A 24,361-nucleotide genomic window follows, 5' to 3' on the forward strand; every position below is an offset into this window, starting at 1 on the left:
GGTCTTCAGGCCGGCTCTCTTCACCCAGTAATAGTCACATCCTCCCCAGGGTCATGTCAGCCCTGAGCTCTTTCCATTTATGACATCATTTCACTCGAAAAGGGCATCATCTCAATCCTCGGGTTTCCTACAGAGCTTCCAAGTCATCGCAGGCCATAATTAGGCTCCCGGTGAAATTCGGACCGCAGTCCTCTTGGCAAGTGTGTGCATGCCAAGTGAAATAACACCTAGAATCCTAAGACATCATTTCGGTGAGGACGTGGCTGTGAGTCTGTCTCTCCAAGCCTGGTCACCTCATGACCCTGCCTTTACATCCTGCACCCCAAGGACCTTATAAAAGTCCTGTAATTTCACTAGGCTTAGCTGTTAGTCAGCCTGCCTTCTCCCAGACATGGTAATTATGTCTTTCTCTAATTAACCCAAAAGGAACTGGGCCTCCGCACTGCGGCCCATGCCAGGCCTGACCAGCCCATCAGGGGTGGTATTGCCAACTCAGTAAGAGCAAAATCCTATCAGCCCAAATCCCCCAAAGCAGGTGGGTTTCCCTTCTTTGATTATGAGGGCATTCTTTTTTTTTAATTAAAGAATTAATTTTAATTGGAGGCTAATTACTTTACAATATTGTAGTGGTTTTTGCCATACATTGACACGAATCAGCCATGGGTGTACATGTGTCCCCCATCCGGAACCCCTCTCCCACTTCCCTCCTCATCCCATCCCTCAGCGTCATCCCAGTGCACCAGCCCTGAGCACCCTGTCTCATGCATTGAACCTGGACTGGCGATCTGTTTCACATATGGTAATATTCATGTTTCAGTGCTATTCTATGAGGGCATTCTTAACCATGAATAGCTAAACACCTGATCCTTCAAAATGGCCAGATCGGGACACTAATGTAACTACCTACCTTCTCTCCTTTCAGAATGCAAACTGAGCACCTCTTCTGGTATTCTACCTGTAAATCGCTCCTTCCATCCAGAGCTCACTGCAGAACTCAGACATTCTCAAATGCCCGAAAGCTCAGATGCCGTGTGTCCCAGTGGACCACATTGTTCCTCCTCTTGTGAGGCTTCTGCTTTCCCTCCTCTCTTTTCTATCTTGGTCGACAGCAACACTAATCAATCATTCCTCCGTTTGGCAAGCTAGAAACCTCGTCATCAACCTCAGCAGCTCCTGATTCCTTCTCTCCTCTGTTTGATCATCATCAACCGTCAACAGTGCTCCCTCCAAAGTCTCTTTAATCCGCCGCATCCTTGCCATCCCCATCCTCTCATGCCTGTACCTTCAGAACCACCCATCAAGCTCATCTTCCCTGCAGCATGAAACTTCCCTGGGCTTTCATTTAAAAATAGCTACCTTTTAGGGACTTCTCTGGCGGTCTAGTGATTAAGAATGCAGGTTTGACCTAAGAGTCACATGCCTCGGGGCAGCGAAACCCACATGCTATAACTACTGAGTCCAGGTGCCACAACGAAGACCCAGTGCAGCCAAAATAAATGAATAGAAACAGCTACCTTTTATTTATAGCCTTCTCTGTACCACCATATTATTTTATCTAGCCCTGGCAACAGCCCCATGAGGAAGACACCATTACTTATACTGTAAAGGGAGGGAAGCAATGGCTTAAGGAGGCACGTGACTTGTCAAGGACACAGTAAGAGGTAGAGGCAGGATTTAAAGCCAGATCCGCTGACTTCAGAGCCCAGCTCTTCCCACCCCAGGCTGGGCTCCCTCCTTCATCCTCCTCTCCAAGGATTCTGGGCTGCTGTGAATGAGCACATAAGAAGGAGAGACAGGTCCTTGGAGGAAATGTCCTTGAAAACTCTTCTTTGACCTTAAAATATAGTTTTGCAAACTCCAGCTTCACCTTAAAAGCCCACATGTGTTTTTACATTCTGTGTCCTAGTACGCATGTTTGCTTTAGTGCAAAATGTTTCTCCTCCAAATCTCTCCATAATAGAGACATTGCAGAGGGACACACCCTGCTGGCTTCCAGGCCCCAGGTGGGCTCCTGTGTGGCCCAGGGGTCTGGCAGCGGGTCTAGAGACGATGGGCCTATCGTATGCAGCCTGAGGTCTGGTCGGGGCTCAGCAGGCCTCCATGGTCTGCTGCTGTTGACCTTGAGAGCCTCGCTGCTCACCTTGGCCCAGCGCCCCTGGCTCCCTCCAGGCCCCATTTCCCCTCGTACAGATGGAGCCCGTGGTGGCCCCTCACATGAGCCCCATGGACTCACACCTGGGCCTCTGTCACGCCCTTCTCTCTGCCCTCTGCAGCTGCTGCTCACACCCTCCCTGGCTTAGCCGTCCACCTGCAAACTGTCACCTCAACATCCAGCCGACAGGCCCCTTCTCTGGGTAGGCATCCTCACTGGCCTTGCCACCAGCACCTCTCAGTCACCTTGATGCCTTGGCCATGCCTGCCCCACCCCCCACCCCATAGCACTTTCCTCACCCCCTGACTCTTGTGGACACCTTAATCCTCTACCTGACCATGGACCATGAGGTCTACATCTCTAGCCCTAGCCTGACATCTCAATAATATTTATGGGATGCAATTATTCCCACTTTACAGATGAGGAAACTGAGGCTCAGAGAAGTCATACATCTTGCCCAGGAGTCCACCTGAAAGCATAAGGCCAGGATCCAACCGAGCTCAGTCTGACCGCGGACATCACACCTGTGACCTCTTCCGGTCGTAAATTTCCTCTATCATCATGAGGGACTGACACGGGGTTGCCAATCCGTTCTTTTGACAAGTAAGGCCATTGGGAAGAAAGCAAAAACAAGAACAAGACAAGCTACCGTCTGCTAACACCGCTGCATCAGGACAGTGACACAGCAGGAAGGGCACATGCCTTCTCCAGAAAGGACAGACGCTAACCACACACAGACACGGGCTGGTGGAGCTGATGGAGCTTCCCCGCGAGTAAGCATTCGGTGATCACAGCACTGTGTTTGTGGTGGATCGTTGATCACACGTCACCCTACAAGGTCAAACAGCTTCCCGCGCCTTCCAGGGAGTGGCCTGAGCAGGCACGTCTGTATTACCGACTGGGTGATGGAGCTGCACTTGACCAAGTGCTGGAGATAGCCCCTGCTTCCCATAAAGGAGACGGCGAGCGCGGGTGGCCTGGAGGGGATGTATTAAGAATAGCCCACGAGGACAAACCCTAAGGCTAAGGCAATGGGGTATGAAGGTGGCGAGCTTGAACCCTTTCCCTGGGCAGCTTCTGGGGGTGGCTGCTGTCCCTCCCCATGGTGGGCAGTGCCAGGCAGCGGACTTCTCCGCAGAGGGCAACCCTCCAATCGCCTGTCCTCATGTGTGCTTTTCCTTAAAGATTAAAAATTAAAAATCACTGCCGTGATGGCCTTCTCCCTGCTTCTAAGAAGCCCACCTTGGCTGGATGTGGCAGAACAGTGAAACGGGCTGCGCCCCTCCCAGTGCCAGTCTCTCATGGACCCTCTTCACAGTTTCCAGACTCCACACAGAATGGCAATGAAACCCTCCAATGCTGCCGGGCAGTCTGCCCTGAGCTTCCTCTCCTCTCTCCTGCCTCCCTTCTGCAGTGCAGGCTGTGTGCCCCTCCTCTGGGTCCCCCTCACCCATCAAAGCCTGCGCTGCAGCTGCTCCCCTGTGGGCCTGTCTTCTTACGAGAGCGAGGGGCCCTGGGGCACCGCGAGGGGCCGGGCGCAAACGGCGCACTCAAGACCTGCTTGTTGCAAGACCACACCACGGGGTCTACATCTATCCATTGTCTTGATTGGAGGATGTCAGCAAATTCCCCAGGCTTGATTATTCCTCCTGGACCAATACTTAACACCTCGGGGCTACTCTCCCATCAGTGAGGACTGAACTAGCTCATTGCTTCTCAGACTCTTACTGAATTCGAATCTGTGGGGATGAGATACAGGACTGAATTTTATGGGAACTCCACAAATGATAATCAGTCAGATTGAGGAACCACCAATGATGAACCCCCCATAAAGCTAAGGAAGCTTAATGCCTCTGGAATTCTGTGGTTCCAGAATTAGAGTACTGTCGAGCTCATTCAGTAACTAATTAACCAAGATAATGAGCACTCCTGTCCCAGCCGCACCCCTCCCTGTGCCCACCATGTACTTTTCTAGATGCTTCTGAGCCCGCCCATCCTAGGGGGCAGCCCTGGCGTGTGCCACTCACCCTTGACAGAGCCCGACTGGCCAGCATCTCAAAGGCTTGTACCACGTTGATGTCATTCTTGGCACTGACTTCAAAATAGGGAATATCCTTCTCTTTACACCAGCCTTGGGCTACCTCTTGCGGAACCTGCATGAGGGTAAGAAATGACCACCATTCCTGTATCATCGTCGCCATTATCCCTGCAGTCATCACGTCTGCACCACGATCATCACCACCATCCAAGCCCACCGTCCCCACCACCACTCCCATATACTGAGAACCTTCCATGTGGCTGTAAGCTTACCTGTGCTATTTTTTTTTTTTTTTTAAACACAAGCCAATGAGGTGGCTATTGTTAGCTCCATTTCACACACAAGGAGACTGAAGACTGGCATGTGTAGGACCGAGCAGGATTTGAACACAGGCTTGGAAGAACTAAAGCCCTCCTCGCTACAGCATCTTCCCAGCCTGGACTGGGAGCGGCTTCTTGCCACCAGCTCCTTTCTCAGCGCCTGCAAAGGCAGGTGGATGCAACAGACACCAGCCAGGGCCTGGAGGGAGGACCCCATTCTCCTGAGCTGGCTTATTAGGCCCGTGCTGCTGGGCAGAGACCTGGGTCCCTGCTAACCTTTCTTTCCCAGGGGAAAGTCCTGGGAGCAGCTGATTAGCTTCTACTCTGGGCCACATGCTGGATTAGACGTCTGATCATACTAACTCATTTAATCCGCTAACAACATTGTGGGTCTTTTTAGCTGCACTTTATAGGTAAGAGGGCTTCCCTGATAGCTCAGTTGGTAAAGAATCCACCTGCAATGCAGGAGAACCCAGTTCGATCCCTGGGTCGGAAAGATTCTTGGGCTTCCCTTGTGGCTCAGCTGGTAAAGAATCTGCCTACAATGCAGGAGACCTGGGTTCGATCCCTGGGTTGGGAAGATCCCCTGGAGAAGGGAAGGGCCTTATCCTCCAAGATCCTTGCCTGGAGAATTCCACGGACTGCATAGTCCATGGGGTTGCAGAGTCGGACACGCCTGAGCGACTTTCACTCACTTATAGGTAAGGCCCCTGAGGCTCAGAGTTTCAGCAGCTTGCCTCGGATCACACAGCTGAGAAAGGCAGAGCTCGGAGGCGGCCCCAGCCCCGCGCTCTCACGCCACCTGCACTGCCCTCTGCCGGGTCCTGGGCAGGAGCTGTGCTTCTGTTGTCTCCCGCTGGACTCTAGCTTTCTTGAGCTCAGAAAGAAACAAAGAAAGTGAAAGTGAAGTCGCTCAGTCGTGTTTGCGACCCCATGGACTGAAGCCTGCCGGGCTCCTCTGTCCATGGCATTCTCCAGGCAAGAATACTGGAGCGGGTTGCCATTTCCTCCTCCAGGGGATCTTCCCGACCCAGGTATCAAACCCGGATCTCCTGCACTGCAGGCAGACTCTTTACTGTCTGAACCGTGAGCTCAGAGTCAGGACTTTTTAGCTCTTGGCCTGGCCCCACAAGCCACTCTCCACAGGCTGAATGAATATACCTCTACCCAAATGCAAATGCCCGGAGAAGGCAATGGCACCCCACTCCAGTACTCTTGCCTGGAAAATCCCATGGAAGGAGGAGTCTGGTAGGCTGCAGTCCATGGGGTCGCTAAGAGTCGGACATGACTGAGCCACTTCACTTTCACTTTTCACTTTCATGCGTTGGAGAAGGAAATGGCAACCCACTCCGGTGTTCTTGCCTGGAGAATCCCAGGGACGGGGGAGCCTGGTGGGCTGCTGTCTCTGGGGTCGCTCAGAGTCGGACACGACTGAAGCGACTTAGCAGCAGCAGCAGCAAATGCAAATGCCAATCACAGTTTGAGGACGTTGGCTTGGAGAAGGCTCTGGCAGCTCTGCAGGTTACCTCCAAAGACCATTGGCTCCGCTGAGTTTAGTCTAATCAGTTATCTGGGGGATAGGGAATGACCATATGTTGCTATTTGCTGTGCCTGGTGCTTTATAACCATTGTTTCACTTTGTTTAAGGGAGCCAAGGTTTTTCTCATAACAAAGAATGACTCAGCTCCTTTTCCTGAACACAGGGCAGCCAGGGGGAGATCTGAGACTATCCTTTGTCTCCTGCAGGTTCTGGAAAGTCTGTCTTCCTGGGGTTAAAGGAGCTCCACTGTTGCCTGTCTCTTTGGTCCTTGTTGTTCTGGCCGCAGGTCTAGGCATTGTGGTTAGCTGAGCAGCCTGCCATCTGGGGCGTCCGGATGGCATCCCCACACCCTCTTCCTTCCCCAGCCTCCCGGGAGCTGCTGCGCTGGAGCAGAGCAGGGAGCGGCCCCAGCGCTGGTCTTGGCCTCTGGTCCTAAGGTCCTCCTGCCTCGTGGTGCGAGGGGCTCCCCAGCCGGCCAGGACGGCCCCCTCCTCTGGACCATAAGCGCCCTTGACCCGGCGAACAACCAAGACGCCTCACAGCTTGGGCAAAATCCTGAGCTATGTGGATGAAGCATCAAGGATGGCCAGGTTGCTGATTATCGTTGTCCTCACCAGTAATACACACATAATCGACCCTTAGAAATTAATATGTTGTGATATGTTGATGGCATCTTAGGAGTGCAAGGGGCTTTGTGTCTTTTATAGTCCTTAAAAAGACTTTAGGTCAAGGACTGGACTTCCTCTTCTTGTTGTTCTCTCCTTCTTTATATCCTACCCCCGCCCCCGCCCCCCACCAGGTGACGAGCATCTTTCTGGGCACACTGTTGGTCCTAAGGGGTTGCAGTAAACACGGAAGCGAACTGAAATGAGCTCAAGTGCCTCTGCTTTTCCAGGAGGCAGGGAGCTTCTTTGTATCTCATGGCGTGAGAAGCAGAAGCCCAGACTGGTGCCCAAGTTCACCCAGAGACAGAGCTAGGAAGATAAGCCCACACGTACAGTGATACACAGGCACAGCCCCTTCACGCCGCAGACAATGACGGACCCTGCCTGCTGCCTGGTGTGACAGACGTTTATCTCATTTCTTCCCGCTCCTTCTCTGTCCAGTTTTTACAGAGTGGTTAAATACATACTCCAGAATATCAGTTGAGATTGTATTGTGAATTAACGTTCTCTTTATAATCCCCTCACGTCTTCCAGTCAACCTCAGAAAGTCGCCACGGGGCAAAAAACGACCCACACGGCACTTTTCACTTTTCCTTTCCAATTCTAGCACCAACTTCATGATTTTTAAAATCTTGTTGTCTTTTATTTCTAAAATAACAGTTATATATCACTTAGGCTCTGACTGTAGACATAAACTCAGGCTGTGGTCCATGGAGACATGGGCAGGGTAAAACTTTGCAAGTGTTACTCTGTTGGTTTTTGCTTTGGCTGATGTGTGTGTGTGCTAAGTTGCTTCAGTCATGTCTGACCCTGCTGCCCTATGGGCTGTAGCCCACCAGGCTCCTCTGGCCTTGGCAATATACGAGCTTCCCAGGTGGTGTACTGGTAGAGAACCCAACTGCCAAAACAGGAAACATGAGAGATGTGGGTTTGATCCCTGGGTCCGGAAGATCCTGAGGAGGGCATGATAACCCACTCTAGTATTCTTGCCTGGAGAATCCCATCAACAGAGGAGCCTGGTGGGCTACAGTCCATAGGGTCACAAAGAGTAGAACATAACTGAGGTGACTTAGCATGCGCACATACTATTAACATTTTATTTTTCATCAGCGGTCAAATGTTTGACAAAATTAGTCCATTTTGCAGACGTTTATCTATGATGCTTTTCCATCTCATATGCATTAAAATGATCAATTATGTGTCTTGAGATAGGTCAGATACATCTGAAACCAATAAAAAATAACAAAGAATATCTTCAGAAAACATAATCCCAATGTTATGGATCAGCAGTGAATCAGAAACTGCCTACTTGAGAGCAAAGAATTTACATCCTAGTGAATAAATTCCTCATAGCATAAATGCTAGCAGAGCTGGGTTTTTTTTTAACAATTTTTTTTCCCTTTTACCTCTGTAAAACAGGTAGAGACTTTAAGAAAAACCTAAGCCAGCAATTTCTTTACAATTATCCTGGTGAGATACTGATTGATTGATTGTGGTAAAATATACAAAAATATAAAATATAAATATATATATATAATATATAAATATAAAACATAAATTTTATATAAGTATATTTTATATAATTATATATTTAATGTAATTTTATATATTATATATTCATATGTTTATATAAATATAAAATGTATATTTATACATAAATGTAAAATGTATCATTTGGACTATACTGAGGCATCCAGTTCAGTGGCATCAGTACATCCACGTCTTTGTACAACCATCAATGCTCATTTCCCCAGCTCAGTCAATAAAGAATCTGCCTGCAGTTCAGGAGACCCAGGTTCAATCCCTGGGTGGGGAAGATCCCCTGGAGAAAGGAATTTCAACTCACTCCAGTATTCTTGCCTGGAGAATCCCATGGACAGAGGATCGGCAGGATACAGTCCACGGGGTCACGAAGAGTTGGACACGACTGAGTGACTAACACTTCATCGTGCCATATCTAGTATGTGCGTTTTAAATACTCATTTTCTTTTTGTTAAGTAGGAAGAACTTCCCTATATTTCCAGCCCCCACACTGGAGATATTAAATTAAGAAGGTGGGTAACAATCTCTTTCATGTATTAAGATTGCCATGTGCTTTATAGGCATCATTGCCTATGAGCCTCAAATAACCTCATGAAATCTGAGTCTGGTGTCCATTTCATAAAGAAGCTGGAACTGGCCAAAGACACACATGAATTTGAGCTCAGAGAAGGTGGTCCTTCAGGGTCCTTATCCACTCAGCCCTGTGCAAGTGAGGACTATCTGCAGCCTGCTCTCCAAGCCCCAGCTTCGCCTCTCAGGCTTGGCAGCATCCTCTGCCTGGTCTGTGCCCTTGGAGGGCAGTGGCCTCCCAGCCTCACCTCTGGCTCCCCATCCCGGGTCTCTGGATCAAAGTCCCTCTGCGAGCCCCACTCCCAGCTCCTCCTCTGCATTTCCCTGTGCTTGTTTCATGCCTGTGAGCACTTCCTCACCTCTCTTCCTCTGGCTTGCCCCCCTCCAAATCCTGTCGCCTTCTGCAGTGGGGGAGCTCTTTCCACACCTTGTTCAGCACAGATCCCAGACACGGAGCTGGGCTTGCCTTGGGCTTCACTGTTTCTTTCAAACCTTTATTCTTCCTCTCTCTGCAGAACAAAGCTCATGCCCCCGTGGCTGGGATTGGATGCCTCTACCCCTCTGAGTCATCACTTACACCTCCCATCCGGTACCCTCATTCCTTGGATGCTTGTGATCTGGTGAAGCTTCCTTTCCACAGCCTCACACTTCCTTCCCCTCCCTCCATCTCCACCTCCTCCCCATTCCGCCTGCCCCTCCAGGCCCAGCCCAGGGCCTCCATGAACCTTTACACGTGGTCTCTTTTTCCCTTCCTCCTTTTGCCTGCTCTTCAACCTCTGACAGCCCCCTGGTTCTTCAGCCTCTCCTGGTCTCTCTTCTTCCTTCCATGGGTCTCCGTGTCCTCACGGCTCTGTTCTTCAGCTACTCTTGTCTGGAAAAACCTTCCCTCAGGTCCCTGGCCTTCACCCCATGCACTGCTGTTGAAGAAAACCACAACCCGGACTCCACTCAGCTGGTCTCCTGGTCTCTTCCCTTAGCGGAGCCCTTGCTGCACCGTCAGTCCCGCGCTTCGTCCTTGGCCAGCTCCTTCACCTGTTTCTCTCCAGAGTGCCTGGCGCAGCCTCACCATGATTCTCAAGACTCCTTCTTGCCTCCCTTCCTCCTCCCTCTCAACAGAAGATGCTGCCTCTTATCTCACTGAGGGAAAGTTAGACTCTCAGTCTCGAACACCCCTGACCTCCCACCCCACGACCTACAGAAGCAAGATGCTAAAATGGAAGTTGTGGCAGAGACACTACCATCTGATAGATGCCGGATATCAAGTTGGTTGGAAGAGAGCCCACCCATGGGACCGTGCACATTTCCAAAGGTTGATGAGCAAGAATCTGCTGAATGACTCCAAGCCCTCTGGCATGGATAGAAAAAGATTGAAAAGGAGGGTTTAGAAAGGATATTTTTTGCAGAGAACTGTGTTGGGGGAACACTGACACAAGAGGAAGACCATATAAAGCTTCAACTCTGACCAAAAGAGGGCTTCGGGGAGGCCACGTGACAGTTGGTGGCTACAGTGAACTGGTGTCTAACTGCACCCGTGGGGCTTAAGGTGAAAGGCATCAGGGCAGGGAGAGGACGGTGCCCTGAGAATGAACTACCCCGGGCTATCAGTGCGGCCAGCACGCACCGGTGTACCCTGGGAAGGGGAGCTCGCCAGCCTGCGGCTGTTACAAAGCCCGTCGGGAGAGCATCTGCCGGAGAAGCTGAACTGTAGGATGGAGGATGGCTCTTAAACTCCTAAATTAGAAGCTAAGGAGAGAGAGGAAGAATATGCAAGACCTTTGCCATGGGAGGTACATTTAAATGTTCCACTGGAGGCTTCTTAGGACCCAAAGGAGTCACCCACCAAGAGACAGCGTGACATATCTGCTGGAGCGCACGAGACAGTACCAGTCATATAAGGATTTCCCTGACCTTCTGACCACTTCTCCTCTTTCTGCTTCACTCCTAACAGAGCCTGAAACCAGAATCATCCTGAGAAAGGGAGCACGCGTGGGTGCGTAAAGCTGGCAATGGGACCTGCCTCCTAGGCCACCGTGTTCTCACCTGCTGCTGGCCCCAGTGCGGAAATTCGAGACTGCTTGGCTGGTGAATGAATTTAGGACTTAGACTCTTATTTGAGATTGAGAATTTGTACTTAGAGAATTGACACTAAATTTGCAACCTGTAGTAACCAGAGAATTGATGACTTCTGTATTTCTATTTCTAGCACAGACTTCTCCTTTGAAGTTTCATTCTTATGTGTTCTAAAGCCTACTGGTCATCCCCAATCAGTTGTTCTACAAGCTCCTCAAACTCAGCGTGTCAAACCCAAACTCGTCTTTCTCTCTGAACAGGAGGCTCTTCCTTATGGAGGGGGTGGCTTAGCTGGAAGTACCCTTCATCCTTCCAAATGATGCCTCGGTTCTCCTATCACTTTTTACTTGAACCCTTTTGAAAATGTGGTTCAAATATGATGACTTAGTTCCCCATTTATTGTCTCTATTTGAAACACTAAGTCAGCTTGTTCAAACACTCTTTGTGGTGTCTTTTGGGTTTTGTTTGGCACAAGAACATCTTTTATAAATTAACTTACTTTTACTCTTTTCTTATTAGTAGGCAATGATGAACAGAGCTTGACTCAATGCCTGCAATAAGTAAATACCCACATAGATGTGGTCAGTGCCGTCATGGAGCAAGCAGATCATTTGTTAAGCGGTTAGCCAGATGATGTAGAATATGCTTAAGCTAATAAAAATACAGATTACTACTTTCTGAGAATATTTGAAGATTCAAGGAGGCATAACTACAGACTCCATATCTGACCTTGGGTAGAACAAATATTCTACCAAAAAAAGAAATACTACTCTACAGGTTAATTCAAATCCCACCCGCCTACTTCTTAGGCCTTCATTCTTCCGTTCCCGGTCTCTAGACAGAATTGCCTTCGGTTCTCAGCTCATATCATGATGCTATTTCCTACCTTTGCTGATGCTATTTCTTACGTTTGCTCATGTTGTTTCTTCAGCCTGGAACCCGCTTCCTCTAGGAAGCCCTTTGTATACCCTGGATTTGAGTAGATGGTTGCCCTTTCCCTGTGGTCCCCAAGGTGTTCTCTATGATTGCTCATGATTTACCATATTGCATCATAATTACCTTTAAAATGCATCCATTACTAGACTGTGAAACTCTTAAGGGAAGGACTATGCCTGCTTCAGCTCTGTATGTGTGGGACTTAGCTCAGCGCCTGGCATGTAACTGGTCCTCACATGTTTGGTGGATGGATGAATGAGCCGACGGTACCTGCCGGTCTTCCAGATCGATCTTGTTCCCCAGCACCACCATGGGGTAGGGCTGCTCCATTGGAATGGTTTTGGCCAGAACATCACCCCGCCAGGTTTCCAGGGCTTCGAAGGACTCCAGGTCAGTTACATCGAAAGCCAGGACACAACCATCAGAGCCTTTGTAGAATGTAGACACCATGGAGCGGAATCGCTCCTGGCCGCCTGTGTCCCAGATCTGGAAGGGAAAGAGCAGTGGCCCCATGGGGCTGTGATGAGTGGCTGAAGGGACGTTCAACCAGGCCACCTCATGTCAAAGCTTCCTTTCTGGGTAAAGGCGCATGCAGTCCTTTCATGCACGGACATGACTCTCTGTCATTCATGTACACTACAGAATCTCTGCACTAATATTTAGATTCCCTGATGGTTCAGACAGTAAAGAATCTACCTGTAATGCAGGAGACCCAGGTTCGATCCCTGGGTCTGGAAGATCCCCTGGAGAAGGGAATGGCTACCCACTCTAGTATTCCGGCCTGGAGAATCCAATGGACAGAGGCGCCTGGCAGGTTACAGTCCATGGGGTTGCAAAGAGTCAAACACGACTGAGCAACTAACACTTTTAAGAGTACTGTCACATCTGAGCCCTCATTTTCTCCCAGGTCAGGTGTGAAAGTACTCCTGAATAACAGGCTTTGCAGACACTGTCTGTTGCTGCTGCTCAGTCCTGCTGATGTAGTGTGACAGCAGCCATAAGGTCACGAGGTCACAAATGGGCAGGACTGTACTCCGTTAAAACTTCATTTTCAAAAGCAGATGGAGGACTGGATTTGGCCCATGAGTTGAAGTTTGCTGACCTATGCTCTGGACGACTCTATTTCTGGGTGCACGTTGCTGCGTGAGAGCCTGTCCGGGAACTGTGGGCTGACTTTCAGGCACGTATGTTGAGGAGGGGATGGGAGGGCTGCTCACCTGCAGCTTCAAGGTTGTGTCCTCCAGTATGATAATCTTGGAGAGGATGCTGGCCCCCAGCGTGGTCTGATAGTCTTCGTAAAACGTCTTATGCACATATCGGTGGAGGAGGGAGGTCTTTCCAACACTGAGAGGAAAAACCAGGACACGTGAACACACCCCCCCACACCATTCTCAGCATGTTGTCCGTCTCACCACCGTTTCTCTCTGAGACTTTGAATTTCTAACATTTGCAGTTTGAGGAGCAAGGGACTAGGGAATGGACTCTAGAAATAGGGACCAAAGTGAGCAGAGAGGTTTGTAGAGAGCTGAGTGCCTCCCAGCAAAATGGTCAGGCATTTCCTGTGTGTGGCGAGACGGAGGAAGGCAGACATGCTAAATGGTTTGCCCAGTTCACGTACCCGGTTACTGTGGCGTTGCCACAGAGCTGGGGTCAGAAACCAGGTGGTCTGACTCCCGGCCTGTTTCTCCCACCTCGGCTCCCTTCCTTGGGGTGGAACGCCCTCCCTGGTGCCACTCTGAATCAGAAAGGGACCCGTGGAAGCGGGCAGCACATCCTGGATGTCTCACTGTCCTTGGAAGGGGCTGCTTTCCAGACCCCAGGCCCCGGGCTGAACTTGGCTTACCCCAGGGCTCCAATGATGATGAGCTTGAGGTCCACCTTCTTCCGAGGATTCATGGAGGGGCTTCAGAATCTGCAGGGAAACAGAAGTTGTCCTCAAGCTGGCCAGAGGCCCCTGTGGCCTTTGTCACTGGGGCTGGCCTCTCCTCTCCCCTGCCACATGCAGATTAGTACCAGGGTCTTGGGTGGGCTTGTTCTGTGAAGGAGGCAGATGACTGAGCAACCCTGACACACTCCCTGCCCTCACTTCTCCTGGGGGCCTCCCTGGGGCTGGAAGGATGGTGCCCCCACGGGACAGGCTCTCCTCTCACCTTTAGCTCTACCCTCCCTGCTGTTGGAGGCAGCAGCCTGGAGCACCAAGACTGCACTGGACTGAATAGAGGCCTTGCAGACAGACAAGCCGGGAGCCGGGAAGGAGGGCCGTGCGGGAAGAGGAGATGGGGGTGGGACAAGGGGCCCATTGTTTGGATGCAGAGACGCCTCTGGTGAAGCGGTGCCCTCCCCCAGCCCGAGGTGCTGCTGCCTTGGCAGAATCAAAAGGCTCTTCTCTCATGCAGCTGGTGGGGGTGTAACTGGTACATGTTTCTGGAAAGCTGCTTGGCAGCAAGTAAGGAGAGCCTTAAAAACGTCCCCGCCCTCCACTTCTAGGAATTTGTTCTAAAAAAGTTATCTGAAATGCGGGCAAAGGATCTTGTTCAAGAATGTGCTTCCCCAGTGTCATTTATAAACATCCAACAATTAAGAAATGGTTAAAAAAAATTATGGCACAGAGTGAACTCTTAAGCAGTCATTACAACGGAGTTTGTGAGCGTGTTATAATAATGCGGGAAAATGCTTATGCCATGGGATCTAAATGAAAAACAAAAGACACTGAACTGTAGAAACCATACCCCCATCCCCATCCCCAGTACTGAAATGAATTCCTGTGGTGTGCTTAGTCACTCAGTCATGTCTGATTCCTTGGAACCCCATGGACTGTAGCCCACCAGGCTCCTCTGTCTATGGGATTCTCCAGGCAAGAATACTGGAGTGGGTTGCCATGCTATCCTCCAGGGGGTCTTCCTAACCCTGGGATCGAACCCAGGTCACCCACATTGCAGGCGGATTCTTTACCATCTGAGCCATCAGGGAAGCCCAAGAATACTAGAGTGGGTAGCTTATCCCTTCTCCAAGAGATCTTCCCAACCCAGGAATTGAACCGGGGTCTCCTGCATTGCAGGCAGATTCTTTACCAGCTGAGCTACGAGGGAAGCCTGAAATGAATTCCTACCTGCATGGAAAAAGTTCTAGAAGGAAATATATAAAAAATGTAAGTGATTAATTCTGGGTGGTAGAAAACTACATGATTTTAATTTTGTTCTCTATACTTTTTCGGAGAAGGCAATGACACCCCACTCCAGTACTTTTGCCTGGAAAATCCCATGGATGGAGGAGCCTGGCAGGCTGCAGTCCATGGGGTCGCTAAGAGTCGGACATGACTGAGCGACTTTGCTTTCACTTTTCACTCTCATGCATTGGAGAAGGAAATGGCAACCCACTCCAGTGTTCTTGCCTGGAGAATCCCAGGGACGGGGGAGCCTGGTGGCTGCCATCTATGGGGTCACACAGAGTCGGACACGACTGAAGTGACTTAGCATAGCATAGCATAGCATAGCATACTTTTTAGTGTGTTTCATTTTTTTTTTTTTTTTTTACAGCAAACATGTCAAACATGTATTGTTCCTGTAAGAGGAAAATGCTTATATGTATGTTTATATATATATGAGAGCATGCTAAACCACTTCATTTGGGTCCAACTCTTTGTGCCTCTATGGACTGTAGCCCGCCAGCCTCTTCTGTCTGTGGGCTTCTCCAGGCAAGAAAACTGGAGTGGGTTGTCATATTCTCCTCGAGGGGATCTTTCAGATCCAGGGATTAAACCTGCATCTCTTACATGTCCTGCATTGACAGATGGGTTCTTGACCACTAGTGCCACCTGGGAAGCCTCATGATTATACATGCTGCTGCTGCTGCTAAGTCGCTTCAGTCGTGTCCGACTCTGTGAGACCCCATAGACGGCAGCCCACCAGGCTCCCCCGTCCCTGGGATTCTCCAGGCAAGAACACTGGAGTCGGTTGCCATGAAAATGAAAAGTTAAACATATATACATACAAATTATATATTTATGCATATATAATTATTATTTTTAAGAAGATAAAGCAAAACTGTTTCAGGGACTTGTGCTTACTTAGCTCTTTCATTCTACCCCTATGTACACACACATATATACTATTCCCAACTCCCGGGTCTTCTAATCTCGGATGCACTAGATGTATGTGAGTTAACCTTGATCCGACTTTACTGGTTAAGGTTATCAACTTGAGTTTCCCCGGTACTGGGAAAAGCTCTCCCTTGGACGTCCTGAGGGTTTGGTTCTAGTTCTCACTTTGCTGCTGGGGCCTGTTACTTCCTGTCTTTGAGTCTTGGCTTTCTGACTACAGAATGAGCCATCTGGGACCCAGTGACCCAAGGCCCCTTCTAGTTGAAAAATGCTTTATCTATTGGAGTTGTAAGTCGCTGGGCCATGAGAGACTTGCCCTGGACACTGGGAGGAGCAAAAGACAAAGCAAATAAGCGATAACAGCAGAGAGAAAGTGGAAACTGTCCTGACCAAAGCCTGGAGAAAGTGCTGTGAGGGTGTGTGTGTGTGTGTGTGTGTGTTTGTGGTAGCCGGCAATCCACCTGAGCCCTGCAGAAATGACACATGAGGTTGGAGGAATACTTCAGAGGAGAGAATGAAATAATCAAGCTTGGGGGATAGGTGAGTGGAGGACGTGGATGGTTTGCCTCAGGAAGGGTGAGGTGAGAGTGCGGGGAGAGAAAAGCCTAGGAAGGAAGCAAGGTTAAGGGTCATGACTATCAGGCCAAGAATCTTGTCAAATGCTTACTCATTTGTCATACGTTTCCCACACTTCAGACAGGCAGAGGAAGAAAAGTCAGGCTACTAAGCAGGGCTGGTATGTTGTAATGGGGTCACTGCCCACCAGGAAGCCAGCTGCAGGATAAGTGACTCAGAAGCTCCTAAGGGCACGTGTCTCTAAGCATCAGTCACCACTCAGGAAAGGGAGCGAGGGTGGGCTCCTACCTAAAGGCTTTGGTGTAACCTGCTAACTTCGCCTCAGAAGCCAGTACAGAGCCCTGGGGAGTCAGAAAACAGTGGGGCAGGGGAGTGGGAAGGGAGCCAGCACTGGCTGAGCATCCACAGGGGCTGCTCTGTAGGACTTGGAGAATCCTGAGCTTCAAAATGAGTACAACGGGGCTCAGGGAAGCCAAGTCACTCATAACTCATCTCAGGCCACACACGCAGCATATGGATGAGCTCATGTGTGACCCGGAGGCCAGAGAGGCTGCTCTGTGCATGTTGCCCCCTGACCTCCTGAGCTCGAATCTGTGGAATCCGTGTGCGCTGGATCTAGGGTATTCGACTCAGGTCTGGTAAACCCCAACCAAATCCTGGTAGAGCTGTAGGGGACCGAGAGAAAGGCAGCCAAAACGGTAAGAGGCACAGCAGAAGCTGAGGGAATGGGCCGTTGGACAGGAGCTCTGGTGTGCAGACTGACCACAGGGGTCCGTGAGCATCCTGAAGCAGAGGAGTGACACATGTCACCACACAGCCATCAGCACTCACTCTAGGCTAAGGTTTACTTGCCTGGTGTTGTGCAGAGCACTATGTGAATATGGAAATAATATGCATATCATCATGAGGTTAATAACACATGGTACATTATTATAATGCATTTATGGCACAAATTAAGGGCTCAAGAAATGTTAGCTATCTGATGGCTATTATTTATACCCAAAAATAGCCTGGGGGATTGATGCTACTATTATCTCTGTTTTACCACTGAAGAAGCAGGTGTTTAGAGAAGCCAGGTATGTAGTTCACCTCCAGAAGCCATCTGTGAGTGGCAGAGCCTACGTTAATAGTTGCTGGGATTTGACTCCAGGCCTAGCTCCAGAGAACACACTCTTAACTGCTAAGTCCTGCCTATTGCCTTCTGCGAATCTGCAGTGAGGATCACACACCCTTTTGGTGCCCCTGTCAGAGTCTTGGGGGCTGGATGGCTTGGGATTGACATGGTGCGGCCGAGCCGGGGTTGAGGGCAGGGGAGGTAGAAAGCGTATGTGAATAACAGAAGATCAATGTCCACTCTGTGTAAAGAACTCTACAGACGACAATCAAAGACAACACAGAACATAAAAGTGAGCCAAGAATAAGTAAGCAGCAGAGATCTTACAAATGATAAGTAGTAAGTTTTGAGCGGTACTCACTTTTTAGGGATATGCAACGTTAAAAAATACTACTTTTTCCACCCACCAGAACAGCAAAAATTAAGAAGATTGATGATAGGGACTTCCCTGGTGGTCCAGTGGTTAAGAATCTGCCTTGCAATGCAGGGGATGTGGGTTCGACTCCTGGTCAGGGAACTAAGATCCCATACACCATGGAACCGCTGAGCCTGTATGCCACAACTACTGAACCTGCACACCAAAACTGGAGAGTCCGAATGCTGCAGCGAAGATCCTGCATCACACAGCGAAGATCCTGCGTGCCACAGCTAACACCTGGCACAGCCAAATAGCTAACTAAGTAAATAATAAAAAGGATTGATAATAACATGGGGAGAGGGGAGCAGAGGGTAAGATGTATGGGAAGAGTAACATGGAAACTCAATTACCATAAGTAAAATAGATAGCCAATGGGAATTCTATGTATGGCTCGGGAAACTCAAAAAGAGGCTCTGAACCAACCTAGAGGGGTGCGGTGGGGAGGGAGATTTAAAGGGAGGGGATATATGTATACCTATATCTGATTCACGTTGAGGTTTGACAGAAAACAAAATTCTGTAAAGCAATTATCCTTCAATTAAAAAATAAACAAATTAAAAAAACTAACTGTAAAAAAAAATTAGTGTTGACAAATGGGTGGGGAAAAACTCGTTTATTGCTGATAGACTATGAATTGGCACCATCTTTTTGAAGGGCAATTTGACAAGTAACAACATTTAATAGGAACATACCCTAGATTCTAATTCTAGAAGTGTATCCAACAGAAATACACATATGCTCAAATACACATTTTTGTAAAGGTAATTGCTGAAGAACACTGTAACCTAAATGTCCATCAGTAAGAGACTGTGGCATTAAATTATGATCATTCATACTCTGGAATACTAGGCAGTTTTCAAAGGAGTCAATTAATGAAGTGGAAAAGGATGATGACTTAAGTAAAATAAAATCACTGAACATTTTGTACAGTATGATCCCAATTGTATAAAAACGAACAACAGCCCTACGTATGTGATCATATGTTTAATATTATATTTATGCTTGTCGCACAATACACAGACATTTTATTAATTCACTCCTTTAAGAAAAAAAAAACTGCCTTGTCCTGTAATACACAGAGGCTTCCCTCATAGCTCAGTCGGTAAAGAATCTGCGTGCAATGCAGGAGACCTAGGTTCAATCCCTGTTTTGGGAAGATCTCCTGGAGAAGAAAATGGCAACCCATTCCAGTATTCTTGTCTGGAGAAATTCTCCATAGAAATGCTGAATTATCATGGCTCCAGTGTCACCCTGAACCATGCTCTTAAGACATTTGAGGGGACTTCCCTCAGGTCCAGTTTTGGGCTTCCCTGGTGGCTCAGATGGTAAAGCATCTGCCCACAGTGTGGGAGACCCAGGTTCGATCCCTGGGTCGGGAAGACCCCTTGAAGAAGGAAATGGCAACCCCCTCCAGTATTCTTGCCAGGAAAATTCCATGGACAGAGAAGCCTGGTAGGCTACAGTCCATGGGGATGCAAAGCGTTGGACACAACTGAGCTATTTCACTCTCTTTCGTTCTTTGTGATACACAGAAAGCTATGAATAGATATACTGAATGATTAACAGGAGGTTGGGAAAGGTAGATTAAAGGCTAGGAGCTATTGTTTTATTTTATATACATCCTGCTAAAATTTGTTATACTAGTCTAAGTTATTGTAATTTAAAATATCTGATAAAGATAATATTCCTTTAAAAAGAGCAGGTGGATGGATGGATGGCAGCCCAAAGTCATCTGACAGGATAGTCACGTTTGTGTCTGGGGCAGGAGAGAGGCCTCTGGGGATCATGGCATAATCATGAGTTTCAGAGTCAGGATTTTCATCCCACCTCTGTATGCTTGTGGCCTCGGGAGAGTTTCCTAATCTTGATGAGTCTGTTCCCTTGTGGGTAAAATGGACACCCCTCATGGCTGAGGCTGATTCTGCAGGGTAGCCCATGGGTCACGTTCTTACAGCAAACTGAAAGGACCCAGTTAAATGGCTAACCGTGGCAGGGGACACAGGCCGGATCCACAGTGCCCGCTGCTTTCTGCGGTGCAGACTCCCACCATGGCTGATTTCAAGTGACCGGTGTGGATCCTGCTCCAGTATGCTAGAGACGGACCCTGAAGCCCACCTGGTGCCACCTCCCATACCTCCCCATATTCATGGAGACATGGACAGATGTGCCCCCAAAGAGCTTCCCTCCACGAGGGGAGGATTTCCCCCAGAAGCCGCAGAAAGAAGGCCCAGCTCCTCTGCTCCACGCCAGCCCTCCTGAGATTCATAGGGTGGCAGTTTTACTTGAGTCTTTTCTTCTCCAGATTCTAGCTCACCTCAGCTTCTACTGAGCTCCCTTGCCTACCACTACCTGGTTCTTCCCCTAACGTGCCCTCCAAGTGTGCTGCCAGGCAGCTCTCCCCTACCCCCCGATGGCAGGGATTTGCTGCGGGGGCTGTTTACAACAGCAGGTCGCCCCCTCCTGCCGGGAGCCGTCTCCCAGCATATTGCATATTGAGCACATATTGCATACTGAGTGCAGCACCTTCACAGCATGATCTTTCAGGGTCTGGAATAGCTCAACTGGAAGTCTATCACTGCCAGGAGCCAGTGTGAGGAACTCCACCCGTGGCAAAGGTCATGAGGAAGGAGGCTCAGCATGCGCAAAGGCGGGATCGAGCCTCAGGAGTCCCCCTGGAAATTCTCGAGCATCTACCCCCAAAACCAGAGTCTGTCTACTTTCTGCTTTGTGCTTTCACCTACACCTCTGACTTTATGGGGGGCTGTCCCCCACTATCTCTCTCTGAAAAAAGAGTTAGCTTACAGCTCCAGTTAATAATTCCTGGGTGTGACAGTGTTTCAACCTACAAACTCCTTTGGAAGTCCTCTAGCCCGCCTGAATAGGTTTTTCTGGCCACATGTGATTGTTCAGAGCCTCCCAACTGTGAGAGGCAGGAGATGTTCTAAACTGTCTAAACACAGATTCCTTTGAGCAGTTAAAAGATTGATTAGAAATTGTATTGGTGAAGGGTTTTTCACTTGTTGGGCCAATGTTTGCTGCTAAGTCTCCATATCCCTTACCTGCTGTGTCCCTGGCAGTGTGTTGATTAATATAATTGGTGTAAGTAGTAGCTTTAATGTTTGTAACCTTGGACCCTTGAGTTAATTCCTTTTTTGTTGTAGCCCACCACACCTTTGCCCTATAGGAATGCAACTTCAATGCTTTTGGAGGGTGGCGCCTGCCTAATCACCTTTAGAGAAAAATAAGTTTTCTGAAGAAAGGGTCTTAAAATGTTAACAGGCCTCTGGGCCAGAAGATGATGCAAATCACCTAAGCTTTTGCATATGATAAGTTTGCAGGAAGAAAGCCTGGCTTGCTGCATGACTCTACCCCTTCCCCCATTATCCTCTATGCATAACTTAAGGTATAAAAACTACTTTGGAAAATAAAGTACGGGCCTTGTTCACCGAAACTTGGTCTCCCCATGTCGTTCTTTCTCTCACCTTCTGGCTGAATTATTCAGCCTCTTTTCTCCACTGAATTTCCTCACTGAGCTATCCTCATTCTATTACTCTTTATATCTTTGATGACTATTTAAATAAATAGGTCGCCGAGGCCGTCTCTCCTTCGAATACCCTGGATCAGCCGGGGCTGGACCCTGGCACCCTCCCCTGCTCCACCCCTCGCTGTATGTGGTTGACTCTGTTCCTCACCGTGCCTTCTCACAAGAGTTTCAGGATCAAGCAATTCTTGGCCAAGAAACAAAAGCAGAAGAAATATCCCATTCTCCCAATGGATTCACATGACAGCTGGTAATAAGATCAGGTACAACTCCAAGAAGAGACCTTGGAGAAGAACCCAGCTGGGTCTGTAAGGAATCCCACGTGAGAGGGTCCCATGTTGATCCGGTATAAAGGTCACTGCTATTTAGTGTATACATAGGATAAATCACTGCTAATCCGGACAGCTGGGCACATTCTACTGGGGAAAAAATGTTTTTTCTCTTTGTTTCTATGTTTATGCATTGGTAGCGTGGTTCAGTAGTAAATGTGTGAGTCCTTATATTTGAAAAATAAAACAGCCTGGTCCTTGGCCCCAGGATAACTAGCAGTAGGAGTGTGACCAGACTGCATCCGTGGTGACAGAAGGTGGCTTGTGGGTAGACACTGGCTGGGCTCACCAGGGAAGTGTGTGCTGAAGGGTTCTAGCCTTGGCTGGGCTTTGGCAGTGGCTGTCCTTTTAAGCTTCCTCCCTCCCAACCCAGCTGACTCAGATGCTTTAAACCAGTGCATCCTCCTGGAGGCCAGACTGAGTCATCACCTTCCACTGTTAAATAACAGAGAAAAGCAGATTTGGAAAGCAGAGCCCCTGTTCAGCCAGCCCAGGCCCACACAGAACAGAGTCTGCCGGGAACTATTCTCCTGCCTGGCAGGACTTGGCCTTGCCCATCTGCTCAAGCTGCAGCATAACTGATTGCCCGGAGAGTAAGAAAGAAAGACGGCGCTGGTACCTCCCCACGCACCTCACCCCTCCACGCAAGTGTTTTCAAGCCAGTCTCCTAAGGACTCTTGGACCTGCTCTGCTTTCACCTGCCCACTTTCCTTCTCTCTCTGCCCTTCTGGCCCCGACCAAGACCCAGACACAAGCTTCTGCCTCCTTGGTGTTGGGTGAGGGGTCACTGCTGCGGACAGGGAGGAGGGATGAGAGGCAGTGAGCAGGGGCAGATGAGCATTCGGCAGCCGGCGAAGCCTGCCCCCTCCTCCCACCCCATGGCAGTGCCTCCTGTCTCTGCTCCCACGCCTTGGCAAATCACAGAGGTATCCACCCTAACACATAAATGGGGTTTACAATCTTGGGAGCAAGTTTGTCTTTGAAAAGAGGCTATCAAGAGAGCACAAGTCTTTATTGCCTCTCAGGAAGGCTTGCCAGTCCACCTCACCCACCCCAAACCTAGCAGGTTTAGACCTGCTCCCTCAGGGAAGTGTACCGGAGTCTTGGTTTCAGGAGGCTCAGCACTCCCGTTCTTTAAGTTCTTTGGGCGTATTAGTCTTATCTCCCCAAGTAGACTGTCAGTGCCTAGAGGGCAGGACAATGCCTCACACCTTTCAATCCCTCTAAAGAGGCTGACCCATGCCAGGAATATTGAGTCTTCAATAAATAGTCCTCTATCCATCCATCCATCAGGATATGTACTGCGTGCCTACCACACATCAGTACTATGGAGGTCGAAGATATAGATCAGTCACTATCTCCGCGGCACTTGTGTGATGGGGAATGGATTAGCCACTCCAAAGCAATTATTTTTGTTAATATACAATGATGCCTAGCAATTATACGACACTTTGCAGTTAACAAAACACCATCACAGCCCAGCGGGCTCGAGTCGGGAACAACTAGCTTGAGGTGAGCCGAGACTAAGCTCTGAGTCTATTCAACTCTGTTCATTGACTCCCCGAGCCCTGCAGAGCTACGCGAGGAATATTTACCATTTAGAACAAGAGGGACGCTTTCCTACTCCAGGAGTTTCCTGTTTCCCCTCGAGACCCTTGGGTCGACCCGGTTCCCTCCTGGAAGGTGCCCTGTTAGTGTGATGGGGTGCTGAAGGACCCAGCCCTGCTGGCTCCATCTCTGCCCTCCTCTGACCATGTGGCCAGCCGCACCGTCCTGCCCCCTGCCTGCGGCCAGGCAGAGCCCCGACCAGGCAGGCTCCCTGGGCTGGGCAAGCAGTCCTTTCTGCCTTGGCTTGCTGCCACCCCTGGGAGCTGCTCAGGCGTGGAGGGGTCTCTGGGCTGGATCTACGCTCCACAGCTGCCAGATTCGAAGCCTCCCTTTCCTCCAGTCCTCCCCACACCCACAAACCCAAGTACCTCTGGGGTTGCTGAAACAGACAAAAACCAGGAAAAGCTTCCAGAGTCTTTTCAGCCTCCGATGGCAGGTGGGGGGTTCTCTCTGAGTCTGGAGGGCTCCTCTTAGAACAGCAGTCTCAGCTAGATCAAAGGAAAAAGGCTTTGGGAGCAAACTTGTTGAGGCCAAGTCACTTCCTTCTGAGTTTTCCTCCTCTCTCTTTATGCACAAACTTGGGAAAGTTGCAAAAGAGGCTGGGCCGGTGTGACCTCAGCTGTGTGGGTGGAGTGGGTGGGGAGGATGGAAAGCTGGGCTTCCTAGCAGACTGGATCTAGGGCCCGCTGAGAACTGAGTTTACAGAGACTCTGGGCCCTGAGGCAGGGCAGGACAGGCGGGGCGGATGGCAGGGATGAGGCAGGAGAGGCCTGAGGATCTGAGTCTGTGGCTCAGAGGGTCTGTTACCATAAAAAGCCTCTGGCTGTTTTTAGGAACTTCTGC

General features: G+C 49.4%; 1 protein-coding gene and 1 pseudogene across 2 annotated transcripts in view; one reads left to right on the top strand and one right to left on the bottom strand.

Annotated features, from left to right (window-relative positions):
• The window catches only part of RAB7B (RAB7B, member RAS oncogene family), a 28,294-nt gene extending 4,187 nt beyond the window's left edge, over positions 1–24,107 (bottom strand). The window contains 5 exon segments of one of the 2 annotated variants that reach the window (NM_001078013.1): positions 4,180–4,305; positions 12,104–12,319; positions 13,051–13,177; positions 13,677–13,745; positions 23,887–24,074. In NM_001078013.1, the coding sequence (NP_001071481.1) occupies positions 4,180–4,305; positions 12,104–12,319; positions 13,051–13,177; positions 13,677–13,729 (522 nt within the window). In that variant the 5' untranslated portion in view covers positions 13,730–13,745; positions 23,887–24,074. 2 annotated transcript variants of the gene reach the window in all.
• Positions 21,710–21,932, top strand: LOC112441813 (large ribosomal subunit protein eL39-like; annotated as a pseudogene).
• Positions 24,108–24,361: the final 254 nt, after the last annotated feature.

The sequence above is a fragment of the Bos taurus genome, chromosome 16 (genome assembly GCF_002263795.3).
Source record: "Bos taurus isolate L1 Dominette 01449 registration number 42190680 breed Hereford chromosome 16, ARS-UCD2.0, whole genome shotgun sequence".
NCBI classification, from domain to species: Eukaryota; Metazoa; Chordata; class Mammalia; order Artiodactyla; family Bovidae; genus Bos; species Bos taurus.